This window comes from Dromaius novaehollandiae, chromosome 3 (assembly GCF_036370855.1).
Source record: "Dromaius novaehollandiae isolate bDroNov1 chromosome 3, bDroNov1.hap1, whole genome shotgun sequence".
Taxonomy (NCBI): Eukaryota; Metazoa; Chordata; class Aves; order Casuariiformes; family Dromaiidae; genus Dromaius; species Dromaius novaehollandiae.
The window spans coordinates 38,143,507-38,170,887 of record NC_088100.1 but is presented as its reverse complement, the minus strand read 5'-3'; the positions used below and the strand labels follow the sequence as shown (position 1 = coordinate 38,170,887).

The 27,381-nt window shown below is 39.0% G+C and overlaps 1 protein-coding gene across 7 annotated transcripts in view; it reads left to right on the top strand.

The window, feature by feature from the left end:
* IBTK (inhibitor of Bruton tyrosine kinase) overlaps positions 1 to 27,044 on the top strand; it is a 58,983-nt gene extending 31,939 nt beyond the window's left edge. For 2 of the 7 annotated variants that reach the window (XM_026121055.2, XM_026121054.2), the window contains exons 20-29: positions 143 to 270; positions 1,994 to 2,106; positions 2,728 to 2,876; positions 3,634 to 3,797; positions 5,635 to 5,727; positions 7,075 to 7,233; positions 13,882 to 14,028; positions 22,661 to 22,729; positions 22,827 to 22,959; positions 25,684 to 27,044. In XM_026121055.2, coding sequence (XP_025976840.2) covers positions 143 to 270; positions 1,994 to 2,106; positions 2,728 to 2,876; positions 3,634 to 3,797; positions 5,635 to 5,727; positions 7,075 to 7,233; positions 13,882 to 14,028; positions 22,661 to 22,729; positions 22,827 to 22,959; positions 25,684 to 25,809 — 1,281 coding nt within the window. In that variant the 3' untranslated portion in view covers positions 25,810 to 27,044. Of the gene's footprint in view, positions 1 to 142; positions 271 to 1,993; positions 2,107 to 2,727; positions 2,877 to 3,633; positions 3,798 to 5,634; positions 5,728 to 7,074; positions 7,234 to 7,624; positions 7,755 to 10,574; positions 10,630 to 13,881; positions 14,029 to 22,660; positions 22,730 to 22,826; positions 22,960 to 25,683 lie in introns of those variants that run through there. The other 5 variants (XM_026121056.2, XR_010388258.1, XM_026121058.2 and 2 more) reach the window with 5 other exon arrangements.
* The last annotated feature ends 337 nt before the right edge of the window (positions 27,045 to 27,381 follow it).

Here is a 27,381-nt window from a genome sequence, read left to right as displayed (position 1 = left end):
CTTAAGTTTGTAAACTATTTTTTTTAATTATTTATTACATGATTTGTAGAAAATGTTATGAATGACTGTCATTTTTGGTCATTCTACAAGAGATCGTATACTTGCTAACACAGAAGTAGAATAACAGCTTTTAAAATTACAGATTCCAGCTATGGTCAGGAGAGTAATTACTCCATATCCAGATGGACCTGACATAAGTTCTTTGGACCCTGAAGATGGAGAAAACTTTGTCTTTTTAAAGGAAGAAATTAATATAGAACAAAATTCTCAGTAAGTTTTATCTTTTCATTCCTTGTTAGAGTACCTGTTTTTTCATCTTTAACCGTGTGATCTATATACGGTATCTATACGCTTTGGATGATGCCTGACTCCCTTGGGTTCAAAACTGAAATATGAAGAAATAGAAGGAATGGAGGTTTTGGACTGCTCTCTATCCCCTGCAAAATGTTGCAGAACTGCAGTGGGGCACTTTAAATTTATAAGAAAGATGTGAGCAAAGGTGGCAAAATGAATATTCACAGTAACGCTTGGGCATTGTGTGTTTAAGAGCACCTGCATGTGTACCGATCAACTGCAGAGTTCATTGAACTTAACTGAATTGGGAAAGACCAAGAGAAAAGAAAATGGAGAGTTTAATATACTGTAAATCTGTTTAGAAAAAGGTGAAAATCTGTGTTTCTGAATCTTAACAGAATTGTCCTGTGAAATAGCAAGTTCTGAAGCAAGAATTCTCAATCTGTCAGTTTAAAGTGGATACTGGCTGGCTGGAGAATAACAAAACAAACTACCTGTATTTAAGAAATGTTAGGAAATGCGATCAAATCAACTGTAGATTGGTAATTTGGCCTTGGTTGGTTTATAGACTTCCGTTATTCTGCCTCTCAAAATTTTTTCTATAGACGTGGAGGTGATGGAATCTGCAGTGTCTTGGCAGGCTAACTTGATATGCTGCTTTTGTCTAACAGTTCTGTAACAAACAAATAATAAATACGCTAACTTTTTTTGTACTTTTTTTTTTTAACTGGAGAACTTGACTGCGACATTATCACAACTATGAAAAATTTGATAGGATGACTTGGCAGCATGTTCCGAACAGAGATAGAAAAAAATAATGTCACTGTACAGATGAATTGCCTGGAATATTGTGTACTGTTCTGACCACTTGTATCAAGAAAAGTTTATGCTAACTGAACTGGTTCAGAGAAGGGCTAGTAGATCAAGGCAACTGAGAGGCTATTTTGTATTAGACTACAAGCCTTTCAGCCTTTTTAAAGACTACATGAGGATCTTAACAGCTACCTAACCTACTCTGTGGATAGGGGAGTAGAAGGATTTAAAAAAACAGTTTAAGGTACAGTACTGGTGCAGGAATTAATAAGTTTGTATATAGGTACTCCACAAATGTTGAGTAGAAGCTTTTTGAAATACAGATGCTGTAGTAGTTGTAATTCTGTGTTGTAAAGCTCTTCTGAAGCTCTAATGGTTTTGCCAGAATTAAAGACACCTTTTGTTTGATTTCAGTATTCCTAGTATGTATAGAAAAAAAGTGGCATTTTGGTAACATGACCATGTACCTGCTCTGTTGTAGTAGTAGTGTCAATATTTGCATTGGGGAACAACTGCTATTTTGCTTTCTGTCAGTTGCTCCAACGTGTAGTTGGTTTAATCTGACCTAGGTGGCAGTGCCAGCCTGTGCAGTTGCTGTATCATCCACTGTATCAACCACTGTCTCAGCAGAAGTGTTTGTGCAGTGGACCAGATCTAGATGGAAAAGAATTTTTCTCTTCCACCTAGATTATTTTTCAAATTGTTTACTACAAAGTTGTGCCAATGTGCAAGCAGTGGTAGCACCAAAGCAGGAGCAAGCAGCTATTGGGAGCAGCTATTACTATTTAAAAGTCTAACTGCAGCTGCTGCCTGAAAAACTTGATGTTGATGCTAATAGTTCTGAGACTTTATTTCCTGACTGCTTTAATCTCCCCTTTTTTAATAGGGAAGCCCTTTTCAAAAGAGCAAAAACAAAAGCAAAAAAGAAGCCACGAAAACGATCTGACAGCTCTGGAGGGTATAATCTATCAGATATCATTCAGAGTCCAGCCTCTACAGGTCAGTGGGAAAGAGGTTTCATTCAGGTATAAAAATAGAACATCAAGTTTAATATGTAAAATAATGTGATTTCTATAATTTAATAAGCAAATCTTGAAAAGATTTTTTTCTTTCTGGTGGACACCCGCAATTGAATTTGCGTAGTGAAATCTATCAAGTTCAGTTTTGTTTGAAAGGAAGATTGTCATCTTAAGATTGTGCCCAAAGTTCATATTCTGTAAAAACGTGTTTTGTGTCAAACAAAGTTAATGGTACTTTCCCTTTGTGTCTTTAATAAGTGGAACATTTCTATTAGCATTCTTTTTTTTTCCTAGAATATCAAAAATAATTAAATTAGTCACTTTTTATTCAAAATACAGTAGAAGCATTTATTTTCAACAGAACAGTTTCTGTGTTTTTTCCTAAGCCTGTATTTTGTGAGGCAGAGAGAGGAAGCTGGGAATAATCTCAGTCTGCAAAAACATTTAAAACATTATAGGTTGCTTGCAGTTTTTACAGTCTAGCATACTAGACTAGTTAAATCTTTGGTTGTTCTATATTCAGAATATATTTTTTTTTCTTAGCATTGTTTAGTCCTGCTTTCATGATACAATTGTCATGCTCTCTATTCTTATTTCTTAGGCTCAGTAAAATTGGATAAAACTAACTCTGTGGAATCGCTTCCAGAACTCTTAACATCTGACTCTGAAGGTAGCTATGCAGGATTGAGTAGCCCAAGAGACTTGCAGTCCCCTGACTTCACAAAAGGATTTCATCCAGAGAGGACTGAGGTTGGCTGTCTTTGTTCCTAGCAATTCACATTCTTCCTTCTTCACTAGTTGATTTTGTGTGTATTTCTATATATATCTAATCCATAAAAAGCAAGATTTGCATTTGGGAGTGTTTTTTGAGAAGCAATTGCCCTTAAAAGGGAACAGAGAACTTGCTTTAAGTATTGTTTGTCTGATAAAATAAATAAAAATAAGTATTTCCTATTAAGTCATCTGAGGGTGGTTTATTCATGTGGTATCATAATTTTATGTGCTGCACTGTTTATAAAATCTCAACCCAAAATAACAATTCTGTGAAGTCTTTACCCATTTCTTCATTTAAAATATAAAGCAAAAACTTCAGACAAAAAACTCAAGAAAAACCCTAATGTTCCTGGACTATTGTAGTTGGATAGAAGTACTGTGTAGGATAACTGAGGCATAACTGGCAAAGAGCAATAAGCTTGAAAGTATAGAGAATTCTGTGTGCATAATTGTCACAGCTTTGGAAATGCACATCTCAGAGTCAGTTTTCAATTACCAAGAAGCATATTTGCACTTAGGTGATTCAGGGTGAAGCATGAAGGAAAAAAAAAAAAAAAAAAAAAGAAAAAAAGCAGACTGAGCATTAGGGAATTAACTAAGATGCTGTCTGTTTCTGATGTATTCTTTAAAATGTTTCACGTATACATGTCGTTCAAGTTGCTTGTAACATTATCCTTTTTTCTAAGTGAAAAAAATGTAAATATTTGTGCAACATGTTTCTGTCTTTTTTTAGATGAAGGACAAACCATGTAGTCAGGGTATTAAAGCCTCTAAACCTATCAAAGAGGTGAAGTCATGCGAGGGATCATCGGCATTGGCACAGTCTGTTCCACAGTCCATTCCCAGTACCAAAACCAACTCTGCAAGCTCTCCCAATTGGGTTGCTACTAGTTTCAGGTGGAGTAATAATTGTGGTACTTATTTAACTTGCAATCAGTGTTCTTTATTTGGTAACAAATGCTATTAATTGTCTATTCAGAGTAAAAAGCTTTTCAAACTGATTGTGCACCAGGTGCTACGAACTTGACGTGTAAACTAAGAATTTCAGCGGACTAACAGAAAGAAAACTGATAGATTTCCTTAAACTTTTTGTTTGGAAAAGGAATTGATAGATACATTTTTAAAAAAAGGCCTAGAAGTTTTTGGTTGTTTTTTTGTTTTGTTTTTGTTTTTTAGAAGCCTGCTTGATTAACCCTATGTAAAATATTTGGCAACTTTCTGTAGAATGAGACCAAAATACTGTGTTTTACAGCATAGTGTTGCTGAAGCCAATAGAAGTGCCATTGTACTTTGACATTTTTAAGCTACGTCTTTTGACTTAAATGGTCTCTGAAGAATCAGCACCTCAGCTTTAACTGATACTGTAATAAATGGATTATTGATTCTTATTTTTAGCAATATCTGCATACATAAGCTCAGCATACTGTATTAGACTGAAAGTCTGTCTTACCTGGTGTTCTGCCTCTGACGGTTGCCTATAAAGGATCCAGAGAGGAGCATTTAAGGATTAGGGAATTGTATAGCAATAATTTATCAGATTGTTCCCAGCCTCTCTTGGTTCGTGGCTAATAAGCTTTGTGAATACAGGTTATACAGTTGTAAAAATTAAGTCTTAACTCTGAACTATTTCATTTGGCAAGCAGGGTCCATTCCAGCTGTGTGTTGTCCCTTCACATAGTTGTGCAGACATAGGAGAGTGTGTGGAGATGGTAATGTGTCCCCCCAACCAACTCTTTAGCCTTTGTAGTGGTTGGAAGAAGGACTACCTTCCTCTGCTATCTTACAGTTCTTTCAGAGCATTTTTAGAGGATTACATGGAAAGGGAACAGATAAAACTGTAGAACTTTGGTACAGTGTTTCTGTGCTTTTACAGGTTCCCCCTGTACTCTTTCCTCTTTTTCTCTAGTACTACTAGCATGATGTCAAGGAAAAGCTGGCAGCAGTGTTGTGTAGAGTATTTTAAGGATTAATACTCCAGTGTATTCGGTTGAGGTACTATTGAGGATCAGTGATAATTGGGTTTGGTGTGACCTCCCACTTGTTAGTTTACTAGTTAGCCTGTGACAGCTGGTTTTATGGAGGGAAAGAGAGACAAACGAACAGACAGACAGTGCTGCTTATGGCTGGTTTCAAAGTCTGTTTGCGTTTGAGTCTAGTTGTAACAACTTAATTTACAGATGTCTTCAAAAGTTTAGAAATATCTGGATTTAATTCACTTACATTTCTGTGAAAGTTTAGAACTAGGTCATTTACAAATAAGAAACTGTTTCTCCAACTGTGAGACTATTACTAGTTGCAAAATTACTAATTTTGCCAATGGTGGTATTCTTGCCATGTGAAATATTAATCCTGTTCTTCGAAGGAAGATCTAATTCAGCCTCTGTGAAACAGCTGTAACCAGCCTCTAATACTTAACATGAGCAGTTGACTACTAAATAAGTATCCTGGATTTGGGTATCTAACTTTTTTTAAAGTAATCAGAGTTCACTTTTTTTTTCATAATGTAATGAGTCTTGAAAGTATTTTTGTAGTGTGTTCTTAAATATGTATATATTTATAAAAGTTTTGTCAGAAGCATTCTATTTGAGGTTTGCCATAATTGAGGAAACAGACATAAATTATACCTCTGTTTACCAATCTTATGTATGATTTAGAGGATTTCAGTGAAAGTTGGAACTGTGGAGTGTAAGTAAAAATGAGTGCCTTGTAAGGTAACTTTTTATTATTCATTTAGTCCCGCCAGCCCTCCTGCTATGGATTTAAGAACCATCATGGAAATTGAAGAAAATATGCAGAAATGTGGAACCATGCCAAAGACAAATTCAGGGTTGGTAAAAAAAAAAAAAAAAAAAAAAAAAAAAAATTCTATAGAAGAAAAATGTGATAGAGCAGGCTATTATGAATTATCTTAGTGGTTCAGACAATTCAGAGTTTAAAACAAGCAGGAGAAAAGTTTTCCTTTTTGTTTTGCAACAGCTTCGTTTACTTCATTATGATGTTTTTCTGTGAGCATTCAAAATTTATCCCTTCTGTTACTCTCACCCTGCTTTGCCAATTGCATGTCCTTATCATTAGGAATATGAAAGAAAACTACTAAACTGGTATGTTATATCAGTGGTCTGCTCTGTTGAGCTTTCATGTTTCCAGCCAAAAAGATTTAACTCTTGTTCATAGCACTTAGGAAACTACTTGTGGACCAGTACTGTTACTGATTCTGAAGTGTTTCTCTTGCTCAAGTCCTTTGACCTCCCCTACCACCCAGATGTTGACATGTTTGATAATTCTTCCTCAGTTAGAGGGAAGGGTGCTTCTTGCTCTGAGAAGCGCCTCAAATACCATGCGAGAAATGTGTGCTTTCAGGAGGCAGTGGATTAAACCTAGTGTTTCTTAAATGGAGAAGCATGGAAGAGGACTGGAGAGGTGACTTGCGTGATCTTTGTAATGTAATGCTGCTAGAAAGGAGAGCTAGGAAATAATCCTGGAGCCCTCCAACAAGCTTTGAGCTCAAATACTTTGTTTCACAAGAGACACATTATGTATGCCTATTGTCATTTTTAAGTGCTTTACATTAAATTGAAGGAAATTGTGGTATTTTTTGTTCATTTTGTTTAATGGTCAATAAAGGGTTGCTGTTTGGATAGGTTCAGAAGCTGTGAACCAAACTGCTGAGGTGGGAGAATCCAAATAAATTAGAAATCAAATTACTACAAATATTAAAAAAGGCTATATTCTATTGTATATATTTCCTATGCACAAGTATTTTTCATTTAAGGGGGCTGGGTTTCTGGCAGTCTCTAAGAAGTCACAAAATCAGAATATAATCTTTACCTGGTGGTATTCCATCTTTACTGGAGACTTGATTCCTACTCTGCATGTTTTCATTCATTCGTAGGAATTTGTGTGATGAATAGTTATTTAATGCTGTTCTTTTTACCCCTCCTGATATTCATGAATCCTCCTTTTATTCCCCCTGCCTCCCCCAACCTTCCCCCCCCCAAAAAAAAAAAAAAAAAAGAAAAAGCCCTACCCGTATTACCCTTTTGGTACTCTGAACAATAAGTAGCTTGATCTAGGGAAGAAATATTCCTCAGTTTAATTTTCAAAATTAGAGGAGAGTAGTTTTAAAGGACACTGGTCTTCTTACATCTTCTGTGTTTGCAATACCGCTTCACAGCAGAATGGCTTCTCATGGAATCAGGCTTTCTCAGAAGCAAAGGAAGATGATTGCCCTGGCAGCAAAAGATAATGGATCAGTAACTAGCAGCGTGGAGACTGCTCCAGTAATGACCACACCACCCACACCTACGAAAGTTGCAAAACTAGGAAATGCATGGTATGTTATGATTCAGCTATCACTTTTGTTGCTGTGGAGGGTTTTCACATTGAGTAGTTTCTCAGAAGCTGTTTCTTAAATAAAAATAACCTAGGTTATGTTCATTACAAGAGACTAGTGTTGAGCTATTTGTGTCTCCATTTGGTAGTAAACTAGATGTTCAAAGGGGGAAGGAAATGTAGTGGCTGTAGTTTAACACTTTAAAATTTTGCTATAGTGAGTCAGAAGATCATCCTGTCTGGCCCTTGACTGTGTGTGATGTGGTATTTGTGGACAGCATCAAAGTGAAGTATAGGAAAAGGAAGATGTTAGGACATAATGTATTCCTGACAAAGTTTCAGAACTTCTTAAAAAATGTTATGTATGCTATTTTCCTCTGTTTTGAGAACAGCTGGGGGAGAATGGCCAAAATGACTTTGGAGTAGAGCAAGTACGGACCAAAATATAGATAACAAAGTGTGAACGCTAAGGGGTCGCTAGCTGGAGGGGAGTGATGGATGCTAATATTAAGAATTCTTATGGTGAGTGTGCGTGTGATGTGTTTAAAATGTCTTTTAATGCTGATTATGCCCAATTTAAATGTCAAAGTTAATATCACTATATCTGATAGAATAATGGATGTATCATGTGCTCAAGAACTATCTTTACAACAATGAATGTAATGAGGTGCTGTCCTGATTTAGACTTTGTTTCACAAATACCGTTGGTGTTGGATGAAAGCATAGAGGAGTAAGACAAGTTGCCCCAAGTAAAGCTATGTGAATTTAATGTGTTTTAGTTACTGCAAAATAAATACCTACATGCTTGAGCTTAACTTGAGGTAAACACAGAGCAGTTCTTTGCCTTTCCCTATTCAGGAAGGTCCAGCTTTTTGTTGCACCTTGTTTGTGTATTGGTACTGTAGGAGAATCTTAGTCATTTTGCTCTCTCTAGAGCTTACCTGTTTGTGCCTCAAGAAAACCTTGCTACTTATCTGCAACAATAGCCCCATTTTTAAATGAAATCTTTTCTAGATAGCTTAGTTGCTTTAAATGCTAATGTAGTAGTTTTCCTTATGTTTTGGATAGATTTCAAAATAAAATAGTCTATTTTCAAAGGGTAGGTATCTATTTTTAAATCTATCTTCCAAGATCTGAGCTATAGCTTCTTGTTTCTTTTGTCCCTCCTTCCTTTGTTCCTCTGTATGTATTGGTTGCTCCTTTCTGAAAGAAGTGTAGTATGCATCTGCTTGAGTTTTTGCCTTTCTGCTGTGCTCCTGTAAATTTAAATAAAACATACAGCTTGGTAGCGATTTAATGAATGTATGGAGAGGAGAGAGAGAGGGGAGGAAAAAAAAGTAAACAGCTAGCTAGCTAAGAAAAGGTGGACTGCTTCCTGGCAGTAATTGCTTCATGAGAGGCATTTGGCATCAAAGATTTAGGGTAACATCTAGAACCACCTGCTTCATTTTATATTTCTGCTGTCATCTCATCTTTCATTGTTGGATGAATACCAATAGGATCAGCATCTTGAGTTTGGAGCGCTCTTAGGTTTATTAGAGATTTCACATAGATCTGTTGGTATGCTATTATCTTATTCAAGTTTAAGACCTTTGTAATAACAGTTATATCCCAGAACATAAACAATGGTAAAATAGAGTTGGTGTTCAAAATATTTATCAGTAATCTACAGGAGAGTGAGTGTTGTAATCATTCCAAACCTGTGTGTTATAAACCAGATGATAATTGATTCTGAAGTATAAATTTTCAAAATACAGTATTTAAGTTATGACACTAGAACAAGCTTACTTTCTAGTGACACCATACCATACAATCAGCCTTACGGTTAAAGGACTTTACTATTTTATAGTGCATCTCAAAGATCATGCAAGTCTGCTCTGGAATGACAAATACTGCAGTGGATGAATGTGTGGTGAATTCAAGGTAGTGTGGCATGAAGTGGCCTTTGAGTAATGATAAAAGCAGTGATGGTGAGGACTCCTCCAAAGATCAGTGAGAGCAGGGTCAAGAAATCTGCTCTCTAGACTTTTGTGTATCATGGGTTGATTATAACTAAAAGAGTTGGTTATATGTTTCCAGGGTCCAAATTACAAGCTATGGACCTATGCTACTACAGCAGTTATTTACAAAAATTAACTGCCTAAGATGACCTAATTTTAAAAATGCATCCAACACATTTCAAGTGAATCTAAGAAAAGTCAGAATTTTTGGCCTATACAAGCAGGACTTGATATCTGCTTTCTCAATTTGCTTTCATCTGTGCACACTTAGTACCAAAATTTAGGGTCTTATTTGTTCCCTCTGCCTCTGCTTGCCTTCCTTTCCCCCCCACCCCACCCCACCTTGGCCCACCAAAAACGTTATCCTGATGTAACCTTGGGCAAAGTGGACTATTTTTTTTCTCTTGAAGAAGAGACAGGTAGAGTCTGAATCTTTAACCTCAAAGTAACTCATTCTGACAACTGAACTGTAACTGGTACATTTACAATGGGAGCAAACTGTTTTCTCACATCGTAGGATTTGTCTTAACTAATTTTCATGAGTGGATGAATTTCAGAATCCTTGACATGGATCACTTGGAGTGCTCCAAAGAACATATTACTTCCTTTACATAGGATTCACTTGATATTGCAGGTCAAGGAGCAAATTTATTATTTAGCTTAGTTACTGGAGGTGTCACAGGGCAACTATAGATTTGATTTGATTTAAAAATTTGCACAGAGACACTGACGGTTGAATCAGATGGTGACCAACACAAGGAATATTGAGTTTTACTATCCCTTATTACATAAAAAAAATATTCCAGCTACTGTTTTTAATCTTATTGCTAATGTTATAGTTATGCACTAAACAACATGTAACCCAACACCTGCAATGACAATATACTGTCTTACGAACACAGTCACATGGGCTGATTCGCACACTAGTTAACCTGTTGTTATGAGACCACCACCTTTTTATACATTGGAGACTGTGTTGCAATAGCAGAGAAGTAGTCATCCTGCTCACTACCCAACTGATAGCTTGAAAAGGTGTCTGTGCTGATGCAAGAGGGTAGCTGTCACTGATCAGATGTGCTTTTACTGGGCTGGACCAGGGCCTGCATGTGTCGGTTCACAGTCTCTCCGTTCTGATCCGTAGTCACTAATGGCTCTTCTCTAGAGTCTTCAAAGGAACTTCCCCAAACCAAGCCTACCATGGCTGGTGCCAGTGTTGGTGATTGCTGGTCTAGGCATTACATGAGCAGTTTGAACTAGCCATCTTATAAATGTTATCAGTTAGCTTTCTTTTTTGTTATGCTAACCATCTTAAAGCTACAGTTTATGTATTTGTCTCCCTCAGAACTCAGGTGCTGAGAGAAGACTATGAGAGGGCTCCTCTACAGGAAGATGTACCTGTGGGTGTCTCCAACCTCCATAAACAACTTTTAAATACAACGAAGCCTGAATTAGGCTTTGCAGGACATTGTGTAGCTTATCTACTTATTCAGACTTGTGCAATAGGTTGGTTTTGGTTCCTGAAGGCCTGTTTTTGAGTTTAAGATAAGTGGCTTTTTAGGGCAAGTATCTGTCCTAAATTGACTTAAGCACATGAGCTTAGATGCCTCAAGTTAGATAACTTACTTCTGGATACTGGGAATAGGAAGAGCAGCTCTGCTAAAGGGCATTAAAAAATGCACAGAGAGCGTAACTTCCTTAGTTTGATATCTGAATAGGTTGACTTTTCATACTATTCACCTACTCTCTCTACCAATTGAATGTAGTTTAATTTTAAACTACTAATTGCTTATGAACGGTTGCTTGTACTTTAAAAGCTAGTGTGGACTTATTTGGAATTTGCTTAGATAACTCTAGAAAATGTAGTGTATCCTTAAGGTTCTGATTAAATGGTTTTTGAAAGTAGCAGGGCTCTACTGTGCTATATAGACAATCTTAAGTGAAGGCCAATGTATACTTTTGGAGGATAGAATCCAGTTTAATGTTCTTGTGGTCACACATGATTCTAAATGTTCCTCTGCAGCCTTCCTCTGGCTGCTAATCCGGAAAATGGTGATGGCCCAAGAGTTCAAGCGAAGAATCAGTGAGGAGTATGCAAATATTTCAAATTTTGCCTAGCTGTTGGTAAAGAGCATTTGTTAAATGAACCTTAAGCTGTTTTAGGCAAGCCATAAATTGTTCGATTGCTTCTGCTAGCTGTCTGCACTCATTTTTGTATATAAAGTAGAATGATAAGTACTCATCTGCTCGAATATCATATTTGCAAAGTTCTATTCTGTAAATTTAAAATGGACTGTTAGAGTGCTTCTGGCAACAGATTGAGCTTTCCATGCATGCAATATATTGAAAAACATAGAACTTGTGTTCCAGTGAAATAAGATATTCATCTTGGATGTGCAGCAAGAACACTTGCCAGACGGGTGTGGGACCTTCCGACTCTTTTTTGGTTGACTGAAAGACAAAGTACATCATACAACATGCTCTATCTTTTCTGCCAAAAGAAACCTCCAATTTCATCGTTGGGGGAGGCGGGACTGAAGCTACACTACATCCTTTTAAGAATGGTGGAAGGAAGGAGGAAAAAAAATTCACACTGGGAATACTTCGAGAGCATGTCATGCAAGAAAAGAGACAGATACTAACCTTATTAGTTTTCCAAACCTGTCTTGATCCTGTTGTTATTCTGTTTGTTATTCAGGAGAGCCTATGGCCTTTCAAGAACAGAGGAATAAAGCAGGTTAAAGTTTCTCTCTTGAGAATTAACAATATATATGATACTTGTGTATTTTAACATCTAGGTCTTCAGTTTGTCAGCATTTAGGTAGAAATAATGCTACATGAGACAACTTAAATTTTGAGTGGAAAAATCATATTGGTGAAAAACATTTTAAGCTGTCAGCATTGCATTGTGTAGGCCCACAAGTTGGGAACAACAGATTGTTTTTTGTGCTATGTTGCAGCAGGATGTGATTGCAGTACGGAAGTTTGAATGACAATGGGTAGGCTACTTAGCAGAAGAGGATTCTCTGACAGCAGATCCCAAGGGTGCCATATGCCAACAGGGAATAGTAAAAGCTTGGGGAAGTTCTGGCCAAACACTTGCCCAGACTCTTGTATGCCAGATGGCAGTGGGAATAGGGGATGTGCAGAACAACTCCCAAGCCTCTGCTTCTAGAAGATTCCTGTTCTGCTTTTTATTCCTTTTGAATTGCTCATGCAGTATACGAGAAACTTAAGGCCAGTGGTCTGGCATAAGGCTTCATGTATGGTGTTTGGATGCTTTTGTTGCAGCATTTTAGAGCTCTCCCGCAAAGCAAAAAATTGAAATTTCATTATGTTTGCTATCCTAATTTGTGTGGCAGATAAAGGTAGCTTGAAAGTCTTCAGTTTGGATGCTCCCCTCCTTATCGTAGTTGCGTAGACAGTAAGCATTGTATAGGCAGCTTGTTTTACATCAATAGTATTTACAATTGATCTGTTATTTCTTTGTGTAGACAATGGGCAGATCTGTTCTTATACTTATTTTGTGTGTTTGATGTTTTGCGAATAGCTCTTTGAAATGAGTGGGACTGTTGTGGTTAGTAAAGTTAAATATATGCAAATATCTGAAGAACTGTACCCAATATCTTGATGGGGGAGTGGAGAAACTGGTGGTAATTTTCTTGATTGTTGTAAGCAAAAAAGCTTTTGGATCAAAATGTGTTGAGAATAGCTATCATTCTAAATGGCTATATTTTCATACTTGGAGCTGTTTTATTTTTGAAAGATAATGTGCAGGTTCTAGTTCAGTAGCAGTGCACATTATACTTATGCAAGTAAAACAAAAGGAAGCTCATTGGACAGTTTCACAGATTTCACAGTGGAGTAAGGGATTTAGAGAGCCTCCAGCAGGTTCAGGGAATTCGGTATCTTCAGGAAAGAGGCTCAGGTATACTTGACTTGCATGATGGCATGCTGTAACATTTTCAGCAAAAGAATTAGAGCGTTGTGCAATTTATCTGGACACTTTTCAAAGATTAATGCTTTTAGGGAAGATGTAGCTTGTCTGAGACAGGGTGTCTATGAAAATAAAATGCTTTTTTTTTATTTTTTATTTTTTAAAGAATAGACTAGAGGGAGGAAAGAGGGAGAACTTTTTTCCTCCTAATGAAATTCCATACTATTTATTTTTCTGTTCTCACAGATACTTATTTTACAGAGAATATTTGCAGCAGTACAACCTATGAATAGGGTGGGGATAGTATTGAAACTTGGAGTGAAACTAGGAGTTGCCCTGCTTGCTATTGAAAAATACAAAATGAAGTCTGTCTTCAAGAGTCTCTCATCCTGTGCATCCTAGGCTGCCATCATGTCTTAAACAGGACCTAAATTTCAGAAGTCGAACAGCTGTGTCTATTAATTCTAACATAGCCAAATATGCATACTTAATCTCAGAGAGCTGAAATTATCTGATGTTTACCCATTTGACCTAAAGTGAGTTCTTTTAGCAGATGGGGACTAGCAGGTATAATGGTGAGATACAAAAGCTAAATAATACTGTATTTTCTAACTCAAAAGATCCTTGCTACTATCTGAAATGTGGAATAGAATGGAATTTTGGAAAATGCAAGTATAAAATGAATGGCCTTCTGTTTTGCTTTTGTTTTTATAAGGGCATCTTCATTACATATTCCTTTGCCAAAGTCATTCCGCAATCTTGTAACAGAAGAAGGAAAATGTGCGAGTAATTCACCAGGTACTGGTATCAAAAGAGCTGGATATAAAGGAACTGAAGATCCACCTATCCACAACCCCATAAGGTAAGAGAGCTTTTCCTAATTGTGTATAATAATTTTTTTCTTTAGTGATTGACAGTTCTACAAGAACCACAATAATTTAAAAAATTCTGCTGAAGAAAAGATGAATGTCTGTTTTTTTTTTTTTTTTTAAATCCTGTGAGTATTATTTTAGTGGCTCTGTTAACAGGATTTATGAATAAATACTACTACAAATAGGAGATTATTAAAAATGAAGATAGAAGTAATTTAATGCTCCCAATGGTGTTTTGTTTGAAGTGCTTGTATCTGAGTGTGTGTGTGTGTGTGTGTGTGTGTGTGTGTGTGTGTGTGTGTATGTAGGTATGTATACACGCATATATGTATATCTAAAAATGGTTATACCTAGATTATCTAACCTCTGTAGAAATTAGATATTCTGTACCATTTAGGTATGACATATGTGAATCTGAGTTTGCTTAGGAGTATTTCTGTGTGACCACCGGAAGCATAAAATCAGTTTATTCAAACACAGTTCTGGCACTTTCTAATCTAAGCTTTCTTATGAGCTGATTGATCCATTAAAAATTTTACCTCAACAATTAAGAGGGCTTACTGAACTATTGATGCATTGCTTAAAAATTAGTGTTTGTAATTACAAGGGAAGTGTTTGTAATTCTAAGGACAAAAATAGCATGTTCTGAGGTGCATGTAAATTATCATGGTCTAATAACTAGACATACATTGCTCTTCAGTTAAATTGTTTTAGCCCTGCACCCTCTTGCTACCTCCAAAAAACCCTTCATTTTGGGATAAAATAATTTAAGTCCTAAGTTTTGAGGAAGGAAACCTCAGCCTTATTTCTAAAGGTTTGTGTGACTGAGTTGTCCGCCTACCTGCATCTCTCCCCTGTCATCAGGAGTTTTGAGCACTATGCATTTCCAACTTATGTAAGACACAGAGGGCCTTAAGATCTTGCCTACCGCTGTGTGGGAGCAGCGCAGGCTGCTGGCCTGTGATGGCAGGGGAGCCGGGAGCAGAGGGTGACAGCAGGACAAGCAGGACAGTGGCCTTGCTGACAAGTGCACAGTCCCACAGTGCTGAGCGAGGTGAGCAGGGCAGGCTCCGTGACGGCAGCCGGGGTGAGTCACAGTCAAGGACTGCTAGACAAGCCCATGGTGACAAGGCAGGGCTGGCCATGGTCAAACCTGGAAGTCGGGGGGGGGGGAGTCAGGATCAGCAAGGCCGGGCCCAGATACAGCTGCAGCGTAGCTCAAGCAAGGCCTAAGGCTGAGGGCCGGAGCTTAAATGCAGCTTGTCAGCAAAGATGAGGGAGCCCCCCGTGAGCCTTCTCACAGCTCTTTCTCACAAATGAGCCTTCTCACGGCGCTTTCTCACAACTTAACTCTTCACAGCAGCCTGACCCCAGGTTACACAGCTGCACTGTGTCAGAGCTGTGCTTGACCATGGGCTGCCAAGCCCTGGGAAAGTGGGAAGTTTGCAGAGCCTGCTGGTGAACAGAGGGCCTTGACACCAATTATCTCCCAGTGTTTCATGAGAACCGCTATTCCCTCCCCCTCCAAAAATAGTCCACCCTGTAAGGAAAAGACAGTTCTGCTGGGCCTTCCTCTTGGTTGCTTGCCTTATGTAGAAACTGGCCAGCATTTCTCTAAAACTGAATGGTGTTTTATCCTGTTGGTAGATAAAGAACAAAGTGAGGGGAGAAGAGATGTGTGGTTTCTGCGGGGGGTGGAGGCAGAGGAGAGGGAGAAGAAGACTTGGAGAGTGTGTGTGTGAGGGAGGGGCATTCATCAGGAACAGAAAGAGAAAGCTGAGGTGGTTGTGAGTGGAGAGGTAGGGCCATGAAGCACAAAGCTATGGAAAACTAGGTATTATTATTCTGCTAGTAATGAAATTAAAGCTTTTCATATGAAAGACAGTATGGCCTGGTGATAAGGGAACTTGTATTGGATGCTACTTCTAGCTTTGTCAGGCCTGCACTGTGACCTTCATAAAGTCACTTTCTTTCCTTTTGCTTTTCTCCCTGTCTAGTCTGTGCCATCTGGCCAGTCGGAAGTCTCTCAAAGTTGATTCTTTGAGCTGAATCCCGGCCTAATAAGCTAGCTGTCTGAAAATGGTATGTTAAGATACTGGGAGCCTAGATGACTAGACTGACTATAGTCAGTGGGAAAAGAGGGCACTTCCCAAGCTATTTCAGGTTGTTATGGATCGTCTCTGAAGGTGCTTATTTCAGTCTATTAGCTGTAAAGAGTTCAGATGACTGGTTCATCCATTAGAAAGTTAGGAGCTTAGTGTCTAGTTTGAGGTAATTTTATTCTTTGACTGTACAGTTCCTGTCACAGTAGGTGCTGATATTGACTGCAGCATTCATGGTCTATTTTGGGGAAGACTAATTATCCACAGCCTTTTCTCCTCCTTTCTATGAAAAGGAAATTGAATGTGTGTAGAGCATAAGGGATCCTGATCTTCTGATGTCAGACTTACTGATGGGACACTGAAGATACTTACATGGCTGGCGTTCCTGCTTTCTCTTCTTTCTTTGTATAAATTGTGCAATAATTAAACTGACACTTTTTGTAAACCTATGTTCTTTATTTCAGTAGTCTCTGGATGGGATTTTTGTGTGGTTGTGTAAACACTCTTCCATACGTTGTCACCTTCCAGTTGTCTGCAACCCTGAAACTTTCTGTTGATTAACTATATGCCATGAATACAAAGATGTGAACTGGATTCAGTTCCTCCGCAAATTAGCTGAAAAGCTGGGCTATGTGGATGTGGCTACATTGTTTCCAGGGTCAGCTCAGCCTTGGGAGTTAAGCTGTGCAGCTGTGCATGTATAGCTTATAGCTCCTAGTCCCAGCCAATAATGTAGGCCTGGCATGGCTTAACTTTGTTGTGGCAGCCTGGGTTGTCTTCACTGTGTTGCTCCAGGGAGCACGGAGGAGTCTTAGTGGAAACATGTCTTTGTGGCTTCACATTGGAATGGCCTAGTTCTGGCATGGCTAATATTGAGCTAATAAGTAGTACATGACTCAAACAGTACAGCAAAACCCAAGAGGTTCTGCAGGAGACGAGGCTTTGTGTTTTCTTTCTGAGGAGTCATTAGATCAGGGAGGTACCAGACCTGAACTGGCTTCAAATGAGCAAATCCTCAAGGAACACTGGGGAGTTGAGTGCTGAGACACCTCAGTGGCTGTGCAGGAGTCAGGGCAAGTTCAGCCAACTGAGTTAATCAGGCTGGTTCAGTAGAGAGCCAGTTTGTTTCCATGCAGAACCACTTGTGTCTCTACATCAGTCTTTAATTTTCAAGGCTTACAAGTTCTATATTTTTGAGGCTTTTTCCATTTTTTTGTATATCTCAGCTTCCCTTTTCCCTCTGTTCCATTTCTCTTAATTATTTTGATGCTAGCTGAGGAATTAGTCTAGCATGTTGCAATATGTGCAGTTGATTTACTATCTGGACTAAGCGTGTTACTAGCAAGAAACACAGACGTAAATATGCACAAAGAGCTTCAAAATAGTTGAATTGCTTACTACATTTAAAAGCCATACTTAAGTTGAGGGAGATGACACAGGCGCTTAAACTTATCTTTTAACTGATCACTAGAGTGTGCTGTGACACTGGAACTGTTAATTATGTTTTTTAAAAAGAAGTCTTACTTTGGAAGAACTTTTATCTGTTCTGGAACAGGTTTATTAAGTGTAAAAAAAATCTATTTGAACTAGTTTGTATGGTTGTGCTGTGAATTCTTTGGATTGTGAGTGGGAAGGATGGAGTAGCTGTCAAATGGGGCAGGGAGTAGCTGTCAAATGGGGCAGGCAGGAGCTGTCAAATGGGGCAGGCAGGAGCTGTCAAATGGGGCAGGCAGGAGCTGTCAAATGGGGCAGGCAGGTAGGGATTACTGTCAAGTGTGCATGGAGGTAGGCATTATAAGAGCAGGTGGAAGAAGAGGTAAATCTGGGAGATGACACCAGAATAAGGGCATTTAGTAAGTTGTACAAACATGCGCTTAACGTGTCCATCCCCTCTGCCCCAATAAAAAGCTCCTTCATCTCCTTTTCTCCTTCCTTCTTTTTCTTTGGTTCTTTCCTGATTTTTTTATCTTACTATCTTTTTTCTTTTCTTGCTTGCGTGTTTCCCCCCCCCCCCCCAAGTGCATGTGATAGAAGCTGGAAACTGATTTATCTAGGCTTCCTCCTAAAAGTAGTCCCCTGCTGTTGAAATCATAGAATAATCGAGGTATGAAGGGACCTTTGGTGGTCTTCTAGTTCAGCCTTCTGCTTGAAGCAGGTGCAACTAGATCAGGTTGCACAGGGCCTTGTCTACTAGAGTTGTATTTCCAAGGATGGAGATACCCCAACTTGTCTGGGAACCTCTTCCATGGTTTATTCCTTATTCTGTCACTGTGCACTCCTAAGAAGATTCTTGTTGCATGTTTTCTGCACCCTCCCATTAGTTAGCTGAAGGCAGCAATAAGATCTCCCTTTTGCCTTCTTTTCTTAGGTTTTAGCAAACAGTTCTTTCAGCTGTTCTTTATGTCATGCACTCCAGCCCCTAATCTTGCTGGTCCCCTTCTGGACTCGTTCTATTATGACAGGGTCTTTTGTATACTGAGGAGCCTCAAACTGAACACAATGCTCTGTAAGTAGACTCACAAGTGCAGAATAGAGGGGAAGAATCACTTCCCTTGACCGTCTGGCTACACTCTTTTAAATACAGTGCAGTTGCTGCCAGGGCACACTGCTGACTCATCTTCCACTAGTTGTCTATCTGGACCTCCAGGTCCCTCTCTGCAGAGCTGCTTTCTAGCCAGTCAGGCCTCTGTCTGTGCTGGTGCATGGGGTTATTCTCTTCCAGATACAGGACTTTGCACTTGTCTTTTCAATTTCATGAGTTCCTCTCTGCCTGTTTCTCCAGTCTGTCTAGGTCCTGCTCACCCCCCCCCCCCCCTGTTCATCTATGACCTTGCTGAGAGTACACTCTGTCCTACCATCCAGACAATCAGTGAAGACATTAAACAGTATTGGTCCCAGTATCACCACTAGTAACTGGTACCAGCTGGACTTTGTACTCCTGGTTACAACCTTCTGAGCCCAGCAGTCAGCCCATTTTCTACTCATCTTCTAGTCCACTTACTCAGTTCATATCTTCCAGATGGAATATACGGATACAATGACAGACCATATCAAAGGTCTTGCTAAAGCCAAGGAAAATGACATCCACTGCTCTCCAGATGTCCACAGAGCCAGACATATGATCATAAAAAAAAAACAATTGAGCTGGTCAGAAATAATTTGCCCTGAGTGATAAATCCATACTGGCTGTTCCCATTCATCTTGTCCTTCATGTGCTCAGAAGTGACCTCTGGAAGGATTTGCTTCTCAGCCTTCCTGGCGAGTGAAGTGAGACTATAGTTCTTCTTGAAAATGGTTGCAACGTTTTCCTTTTTCTCATCATCAGGAACCTCCCATTGAGCAGTGGGTCCCTGTTTTCCTTAACTTTTTTGGTGTTGCTAATAAGGAAGCCCTTCTTGCCTTGAATATCCTTCCCCTGTTTCGACTCCAGCTGAGCTTTGGCTGTCATAACTGTATCCTTGTGCACTTAAACAGTATTTTTATATTCCTCCTTCATAGCCTGCCCCTGCTTCTACTGTCTATATGCCTTTGTTTCTGTGTCTGAGCTGGTGTTCCCTGTTCATCCGTACTGGCCTTCTGTATGAGTGCTTGACTCCAGGCATGTTGGAATGGACTCTTCTTGTGCATTGAAGAGACTGTTCATGAGTATCAGAAATGAGTCCAGATACCGTCTTTTACCTAGAGCAGATTTGAAGCAAGTCCTATAACTGTCATCAGGTCATATGAGGCCATAAAGCCTCATTCACAACGAAAGTTAGAAACTTCCAGTTTTGTTTTAGTAAATTATATTTTTGTGGCAACACTGTCCTTTGACACAGGCATGTCATTTCTGTAGTGGCTCTACAACAACCACTAGATGTGTCTATGGAGTGCAGTCATATCCCCGCTTCCTTCCTTCCTTCCTTTGCAAGATTATAGCCAAATTTTAGTCTGCTAACAGAAGATGAGCAGTGGAAGAGTCAATTCCAGTTAATTTTCTCTACATCTGTGCCACGTAAATTATTCTTCCTTGAACCTAAGAGACCAAAACTGAAAGCTCTTCCACATGGGTTTTGTCCAGCGTGGTATGTGTTGGCAGAAGTATTTGTTTAAAACAGAAATAAATTGCCCAGTGTATTTTTGAGTCAAATTTGTTTGTTTTTTGGAGTTCTTTCCAAGCAACATACTTCTGATTTGTTGCTATGATTAGTGCACCCTGGATTCTCCTCTTTCTCTTCCAGCTGAGACACTGTGAGCTTACTGTTGTTATTAGCTTCATTTCACACAACCTTATGTTTTATGCTTCTGAGCTTCCTTTCCGGTTGCTTTATTCCACAGTCATACTGGTTATTATCCTTTGCTAAATTAATAGCACCTATTTTGTGTCTTCTGGGTTGCTTCTTGTGCCTACCGTCATTAACTTTAAGATTTTTCTTTTAATTAAACATTTTTTAACAAAAATTACCATCCCTTTCCTACCTGATTTTATACTCACTTTTTATGTGTGTTAACTTATTCTTTAAAATAAAAATTACATGGCACTTGACTGGTGTCTTATGGAATACTTTACCAAAGGTGAAATAGGAAAAAAAAAAAAAATCAAGATAGTGGTGTTCTACTTCCTTTTTTATTTATTTGTTTTTTCTTTTGAACTATTCTTTCCTTAAACACCTATGGAAAAAGCTTTGCATATTAATGAGGTCAAACTAACAGAACTAGAGCTGTATACAGCTATATATGTATACAGCAACACTCAATATGCAGCATGGTACTGCAGACTTGACGAGCCCTGCATGGAGCTGTTGCTTCATGTGTCAGTTCTTTCAAAACTATGGAATGGTGGTTACTCGGAGATTTCCAGTTTGGAGTGTACCACACTTTTTTTTCCTCTTCTCCCCGCTTGCACTCCATGGACTATCCCACTGGCTGTCCTGCCAGTGTTTGATATGGTCAGCATTATTGCAAATGGAGGCAAGAGATCATATTTAGTCATTTAGTCATATTTAGTGAACTGTGCTTTTTCAGTGGAAACATGGAAACAATATAACCTTGCAGAAGGTAGATCTACTGGGTTTGATCCAAGGGAGTGACACCTTAGGTAGCCTCTTTTAATGTCCACTATTATCCCTGGCGGCTGTTGGTGCATATATATATATGCACACACACTTACTTATTTATATATATATATATATATATATATATAAATATATATATAAATAAATAAAAATAATATTTTTTTTTCCGAAGCAGTTAACGTTTGTTTTATTTCTGTTCCTTGAGTAGTTGGCTGTTTGGTGGGCAAATACATGTTTTATTGCAAAAAGCTGGGCGTGATTCATCTGAATGTCATTTTTGATGATGGATGCTCCTGTTCATATTTTTTGAAATCTTGCCCTCATCACTTAGCAGTAGGAATGATGGTTCTTGTTGTCCTTGGAGTTGTGTTCAGGGGAAAAAATTCCAGGCATAGAGCTTAGCAGTTATTGGAATTCTCTTATTAGACAGCTTTCTGTAGATTTTTTTGTCATATCCAACACTTTGTGGCCACTTTAGAGGATTACTGAAAAGTTAAAGAAATGGAGACTTATTCATTGAAATACGAACACTGTTAGAGGTGTGGTGGGTTTTTTTGTTTGTTTGTTTGTTTTTTACAATATCATAGACTAATTCAAAAAACTTTGTTAGCATTTCGTCATATGATCTAACACTCCTCTAGGGCTCTAGAAATTGCATGTTGCCAAAGTAGGACGTAACAAAAATAGGTCTCTATCTTCCTATTTGTGAAGGATTTTTCCTGACAAATATACTTATGGCTCAAATATACCAAATGTGTCTTCCTGTTGTAGACAGGTTAACATTTTGCAACAGAATAAAATGTCTTGCTGTTGAGAACTCTTTACTGGTATTTATGAGGATTCTTTTTTCAATTGCATCAATTCTAATGTTATGCTATTCTTCTGAATGTGGGAGGTCCTTGCAGGATGTGTACTGAAAGTTCATAATTTATGGGCTTAAAAAGCTGACTTACACTTGAGAAAATAATTTATTAGTACCGTTATTGTAGCAGCAAACGAATGGCTCTTTTACCTGAAATGTTTACTTGGAATACAAGGCAGTTTTCTTATCTTGAAGCCACATTCTTTTCATATTAATTGCAAAGATATTTATAGTTTATGCTGTCATGCATAACTCAGTTGAGTATTATATACGTTAAAAAAACCTCTTTAAATAAAAACAAAAAACTTTGCTAAAGGCTCAGATATTAGGAAAAATTAATTAATTAACTTTAAAAAAGTTAATGCCTGAGCTGAAAATCAATGAAAGTTCTAGTTGTCAGAAATCGGCATCAGTGTGTCTCCTGCAACCACAGTATGACAGAGGGAGCGAAATTCAGCATCAAATCCTTTGCCTATCTTCTGGGAGAACCCCTTCCACACACACATTTGTAAATGGCTACTGTGAATTTGTAATTCATGGTATGATCCAGCAGAGCACTTTGTCAGTGACTTTCACTTTCCTTCCTTCCTACCTTTTTTTCCAGATGTACAACCAGAAGTAATCCAGGCCTGGAAGACCATGTTCTGGATTCTCCACAGCTGGAGAGTCATAAGTAAGTTTGACACACTGACTTAGATTTTGGATCTTGTTTTGTCTTGTGCTGACCTTGTTCTTGATGTTACCTCATGATGTCATTTACTTTTTTGCAGTCCTTGGTTAGCAACATCCCTGACTAGCTCTCCAGTAATAGCACCTGTCATGTTTGCAGCTATTGTAGAGGAAGAGCTCCAGCAAGAAGCTGCTCTTATTAGGAGCAGAGAAAAGCCTTTGGCTTTGATCCAGGTAAAGTGCTGAGTTACTACAGCTGGAAAGCAGTGCAAGGAGTTTTCAGGGGCTGTTTCAAAGATTTCAAAGATCAGTTTTTAGGATCAGTTATGTATTGATATACTAAGTGTCATTTACATAATGGTATAAAATATAATTTAACAATAACTTCACATTACTGTTTGGTAAGGTAAGGGTCTGTATTAAAATCAAATTGACTACTGAGTCCATGACTAATATATTAACAGAATCACAAAATAGTTGAAGTAGGAAAGGACCTCTGGAGATCACCTGGCCCAACCCCCTTGTTCAGAGCAGGTCAACAACAGCACTGTATCCAGCTGGGTTTTGAATATCTCCAAGGATGGAGACTCCACTGCCTCTCTGGGCAACCTGCTCCAGTATTGACCACTCTCATGCTAAAAAAGACTTTTTTTGGGGGGTCTCTTATTTTAAATGGAATTGCCTGTATTTCAGTTTGTGCCTTTTGCCTCTTGTCACGACGCTGTATATCACTAAGAAGAGTCCAGCCCTGTCTTTATTCCCTCTCATCAGGCATTTATACACGTTTATGAGATCCTCCTTGAGCCTTCTCTTCTCCAGGCTAAAAATCCAAGCTCTCTCAGCGTCTCCCTGTCTGTCAGATGATCCAAGCTTTTAATCATCTTTGTGGTCCTTCGCTGGACTCAGTGCAGTATGTCCATGTCTCTCTTGTACTGGAGAGTCCATGACTGGACCCAGCACTCCAGATGTGGCCTCACCAAGGCTGAGCAGAGGGGAAGGATCACCTCCCTCCACCTGCTGTCAGTGCTGTCCCTCGTGCTGTCCAGAATGCTGTTGGCCTTCTTTGCTGCAAGGGCATGTTGCTGGTTTGTATTCAGATTGTTGTCTACCAGGACTCCCAGGGCCTTCTCTGCCAAACTGCTCTCCAACTGGTCAGCCCCCAGCCTGTCCTGGTGGCCTTTCTCCAGCCTGTTAAGGTCCCTCTGAATGACAGTGCAACCCTCTGGTGTATCAGCTACTCTTTCCAATTTTGTATTGTTGGCAAACTTGCTGAGCGTGAACTATGTCCCATCATCTAGGTCATTAATGAAGCTGTTAAACAGTATTGGCCTCAGTATCAATCACTGGGGTCTGTACTAATGACTGACCTGCTGCTGCACTTTGTACTGCTGATCATAACTCTTTGAGCTCAACAGTTCAGCCAATTTTCAGTCCACCTCACTGTCCACTTACCTAGCCCATACTTCATCAGCTTGTCTATGAGAATGTTGTGGGAGATGGTGTTGAAAGCCATATGAAAGTCAAGATAACATCCACCACTCTCCTCTCATCCACTAAACAAGTCATCTTATTGTAGAAGGCTATTAGGCTGGTTAAGCACCATTTTCCACTTCACAAATCCACACCAGCTACTCCTGATCTCTTTCCTGTCCTTCATATGTTTGGAAATGACTTGCAGGATTAGTTGGTCCTTCACTTTCCCAGACATTGAGGTGAGGCCGACCAGCCTGTCATTTCCTGGATCTTCTTGCCCTTCTGGAGACAGGGATGACATTTGCTTTCTTCCAGTCCTCAGGAACCTCTCTGGATCACTGTGACTGTTCAAATATTATCGATTGTGGCCTTGTAATGGTGTTGGCCAGCTCCTTCAGCATTCATGGGTGCATCCTGTCAGGTCCCATGGACTTGTGCATGTTCAGTTTGTTTATATGTCTCCTAACCTGATCCTCCTCCACTGAGGGTGAGTCATCCTTGCTTCAGACTTTCCCACTGGTCCCTGCCTGGGATTCCTGAAGGCCAGTCTTGCCAGTAAAGACAGAGGCAAAGAAGGCATTGGGTACCTCAGCCTTTTCCATGTCCTTTGTTGTTCAGTAGTGGGCCCACATTTTCTATAGTCTTTCTTTTGCTGCTTTCGTACCTGTAGAAGCCTTTCTTATTGCCCATTTTGTCCCTCGTCTTGACTTTCCTGACAGCGTTCTTGCATGTTCAGACGGTGTCTCTGTTTTTCTCCCAGGTCACCTGTCCGTGTTTCTACCTCTTATGCTTCCTTTGTGTGTCTGAGTTTAGTCAGGAGCAACTTGTTTATCCATGCAGGCCTCCTGCCACTCTTGCTTGACTTCCTGCTTGTCAGGATGGACCGTTCTTGAGCTTGGAGGAGGTATCCTTGAAATCAACCAGCTCTCCTCGAGACCCCTCTTCTCTCCATGGCCATATCATATCATCAAAGTCTTCCAAGCAGATCACCAAAAAAGCTGTAGTCTGTTCTCTTGAAGTCTAGAGTTGTGATTCTGCCTTTTGTTTTCTTCCCTTCTCTTGGGATCCAGAACTCTACCATCTTATGGGCAGCGAAGGCTGTTCCTGACCTTCACATTGCAAACCAGTTCTTCTTTGTGAGTGTCAGGTCCATCAGAGCATCTCTGCTTGTCAGCTCCTTGATCACCTGTGTCAGGAAGCTATCATCAATGCACTCTAGAAAGCTCTTGGATTGCTTGTGCCTACTGCGTTGCCCTTCCACCAGATTCCAGGATGGTTCAAGTCCCTCATGAGGTCCAGGGCCTGTGAACATGATGCTGCTTCCAGTTGTCTGAAGAAGGCCTCATCAATTTCCTGATCAGGCAGTCTGTAGCAGATACATTCAGGGCCACTAAAGCCTGTTTATAACTGTCTTATTGGTGTAAGTGTAGATCTGGCACTGAAATATGCTTTTTTTTTTCTTTCTTTTTTCTTTCTTCTTTCCAGATTGAGGAGTGTGCTATTCAAGATTTATTAATCCATTATGAAGCTTTTGACAACCCTGACGAATTTGTGACTGTTGAAAGGGCTTCACAGGGACCTATAGCAACACCTATGTGGAACAAGCACTAACTTTCACTGTTCACAGTCCACATTATATGTGCACTTCTGAAGGTTTATTTCTCGATACAGGTAGAACTGGACTGGAAGAGCAGGAATTCTTGTAAATTTACCATCAGCATTAAAAAACTGCACATAATCTGTAGACATTTGGTAGAGAGAATGGAAATAACTTGCCCACTGTGTCCATTACTTGCAGTATATATTGTATGTATGTTTTGAGAAAATTTCTTTAACAAGCCCTATTATTAGTAATGTTACATGAAGCTGTAGATTGGAAATGCATTTGCTTATCTTAAGTTTTAAGTAGGAGTTTTCTTTTTTTTCTGTTAAATTCACAGGTGGTTGAAAAGCAAATGCTTATTTTGTGATTTAATGTGAAATTGAATGTGCAGAATTATGCATCTTTAAAGGTTATGTTCTTTAGAACTTACTGGCAAATTGGGAATATCCCCAAAAGTTTGCACTTAGACTTCATGTAAAAAGTACAGTCTGATAATGCAGTTTTCCTTAACTTATGTGTGTAAGTACTGGTTCTCTGACTGTTGTGACCAGTACTTTTGACTGTCATACTCCATGGTGAACCTCTATGCTGTACCTAAGTGCCCTGCTGTTGCCTGCTCTCAGTTCAGTTGTGCATGTTTTTCCACTGTTGTGAGACTGGCCTTTGAGCAGTCAGCTCTGTTGTGAAGCAAAGCGCACACTTGAATAGGATATGGTGGCACTTAGCTCATCTATAGACTTATTCTGATAAATACGGTACAGTTTTAGAACCACTGTGTTTAAGGTACAATTTACTTGAAGTGCTGAGGAAATATAAAATCTGTATGTTCATTTTTAAAGCTATAGGGATGAATGCCTAATTGTGGAATTTGCAAACACCTAACCTGCCAAGATTATCATAGGTGGCTTTCAGTATTGTGTGTTCCAAAGTTCTCTGTGCCTGGTTTCTTTCAACAAATTTATAAGAAATGAGTAGCCTTATCTACAGTATTTTGTCTAGTTTGTCTGTGTAGGTGTGTTTGAACTTGAACTTTTTCAGTAGTGTTGGTACTTACAAACTGAAAAACTGGAATTGAGAGCTACAGAAGATGAATGTATGGAATTGATCACTGTGCGATAAAAGTTCTGAATTTTGGAAGAAGCTATGTAGTTATGTCTAATGGTTTCAGGTTGAGCTACACCAACCTCCCACTCCCTCAATTGTAAACAAATGCAATAAACCATAAAATCTTGATTTACACAAAGTTAGTATACTCTTATATGCTGTTTACATATACTCAACACTTTAGGTAACTAGAGTAATCTGAAAGTATTTCTTCTATGTATAAAACATGAACTGTAGGCATTGTGAAACTACACATATAAAGGAGGATTACTTATGTAATTTTAATTCTATTTTAAATTCTACTGGTGATTCATTCAATATACTGATGAGAATATTTGCATTAGGTGCTTTATTTCATCCAGTGTAGGGCCTTAGGGCCTTCTGAAACTCTCCTTTTGAATTAAAGGAAAGCTTGTGTACAGTGAGAAATAGCTTTAAAAGCGGTAGGCTTTTTCATGTTATTATCCTCATCTACT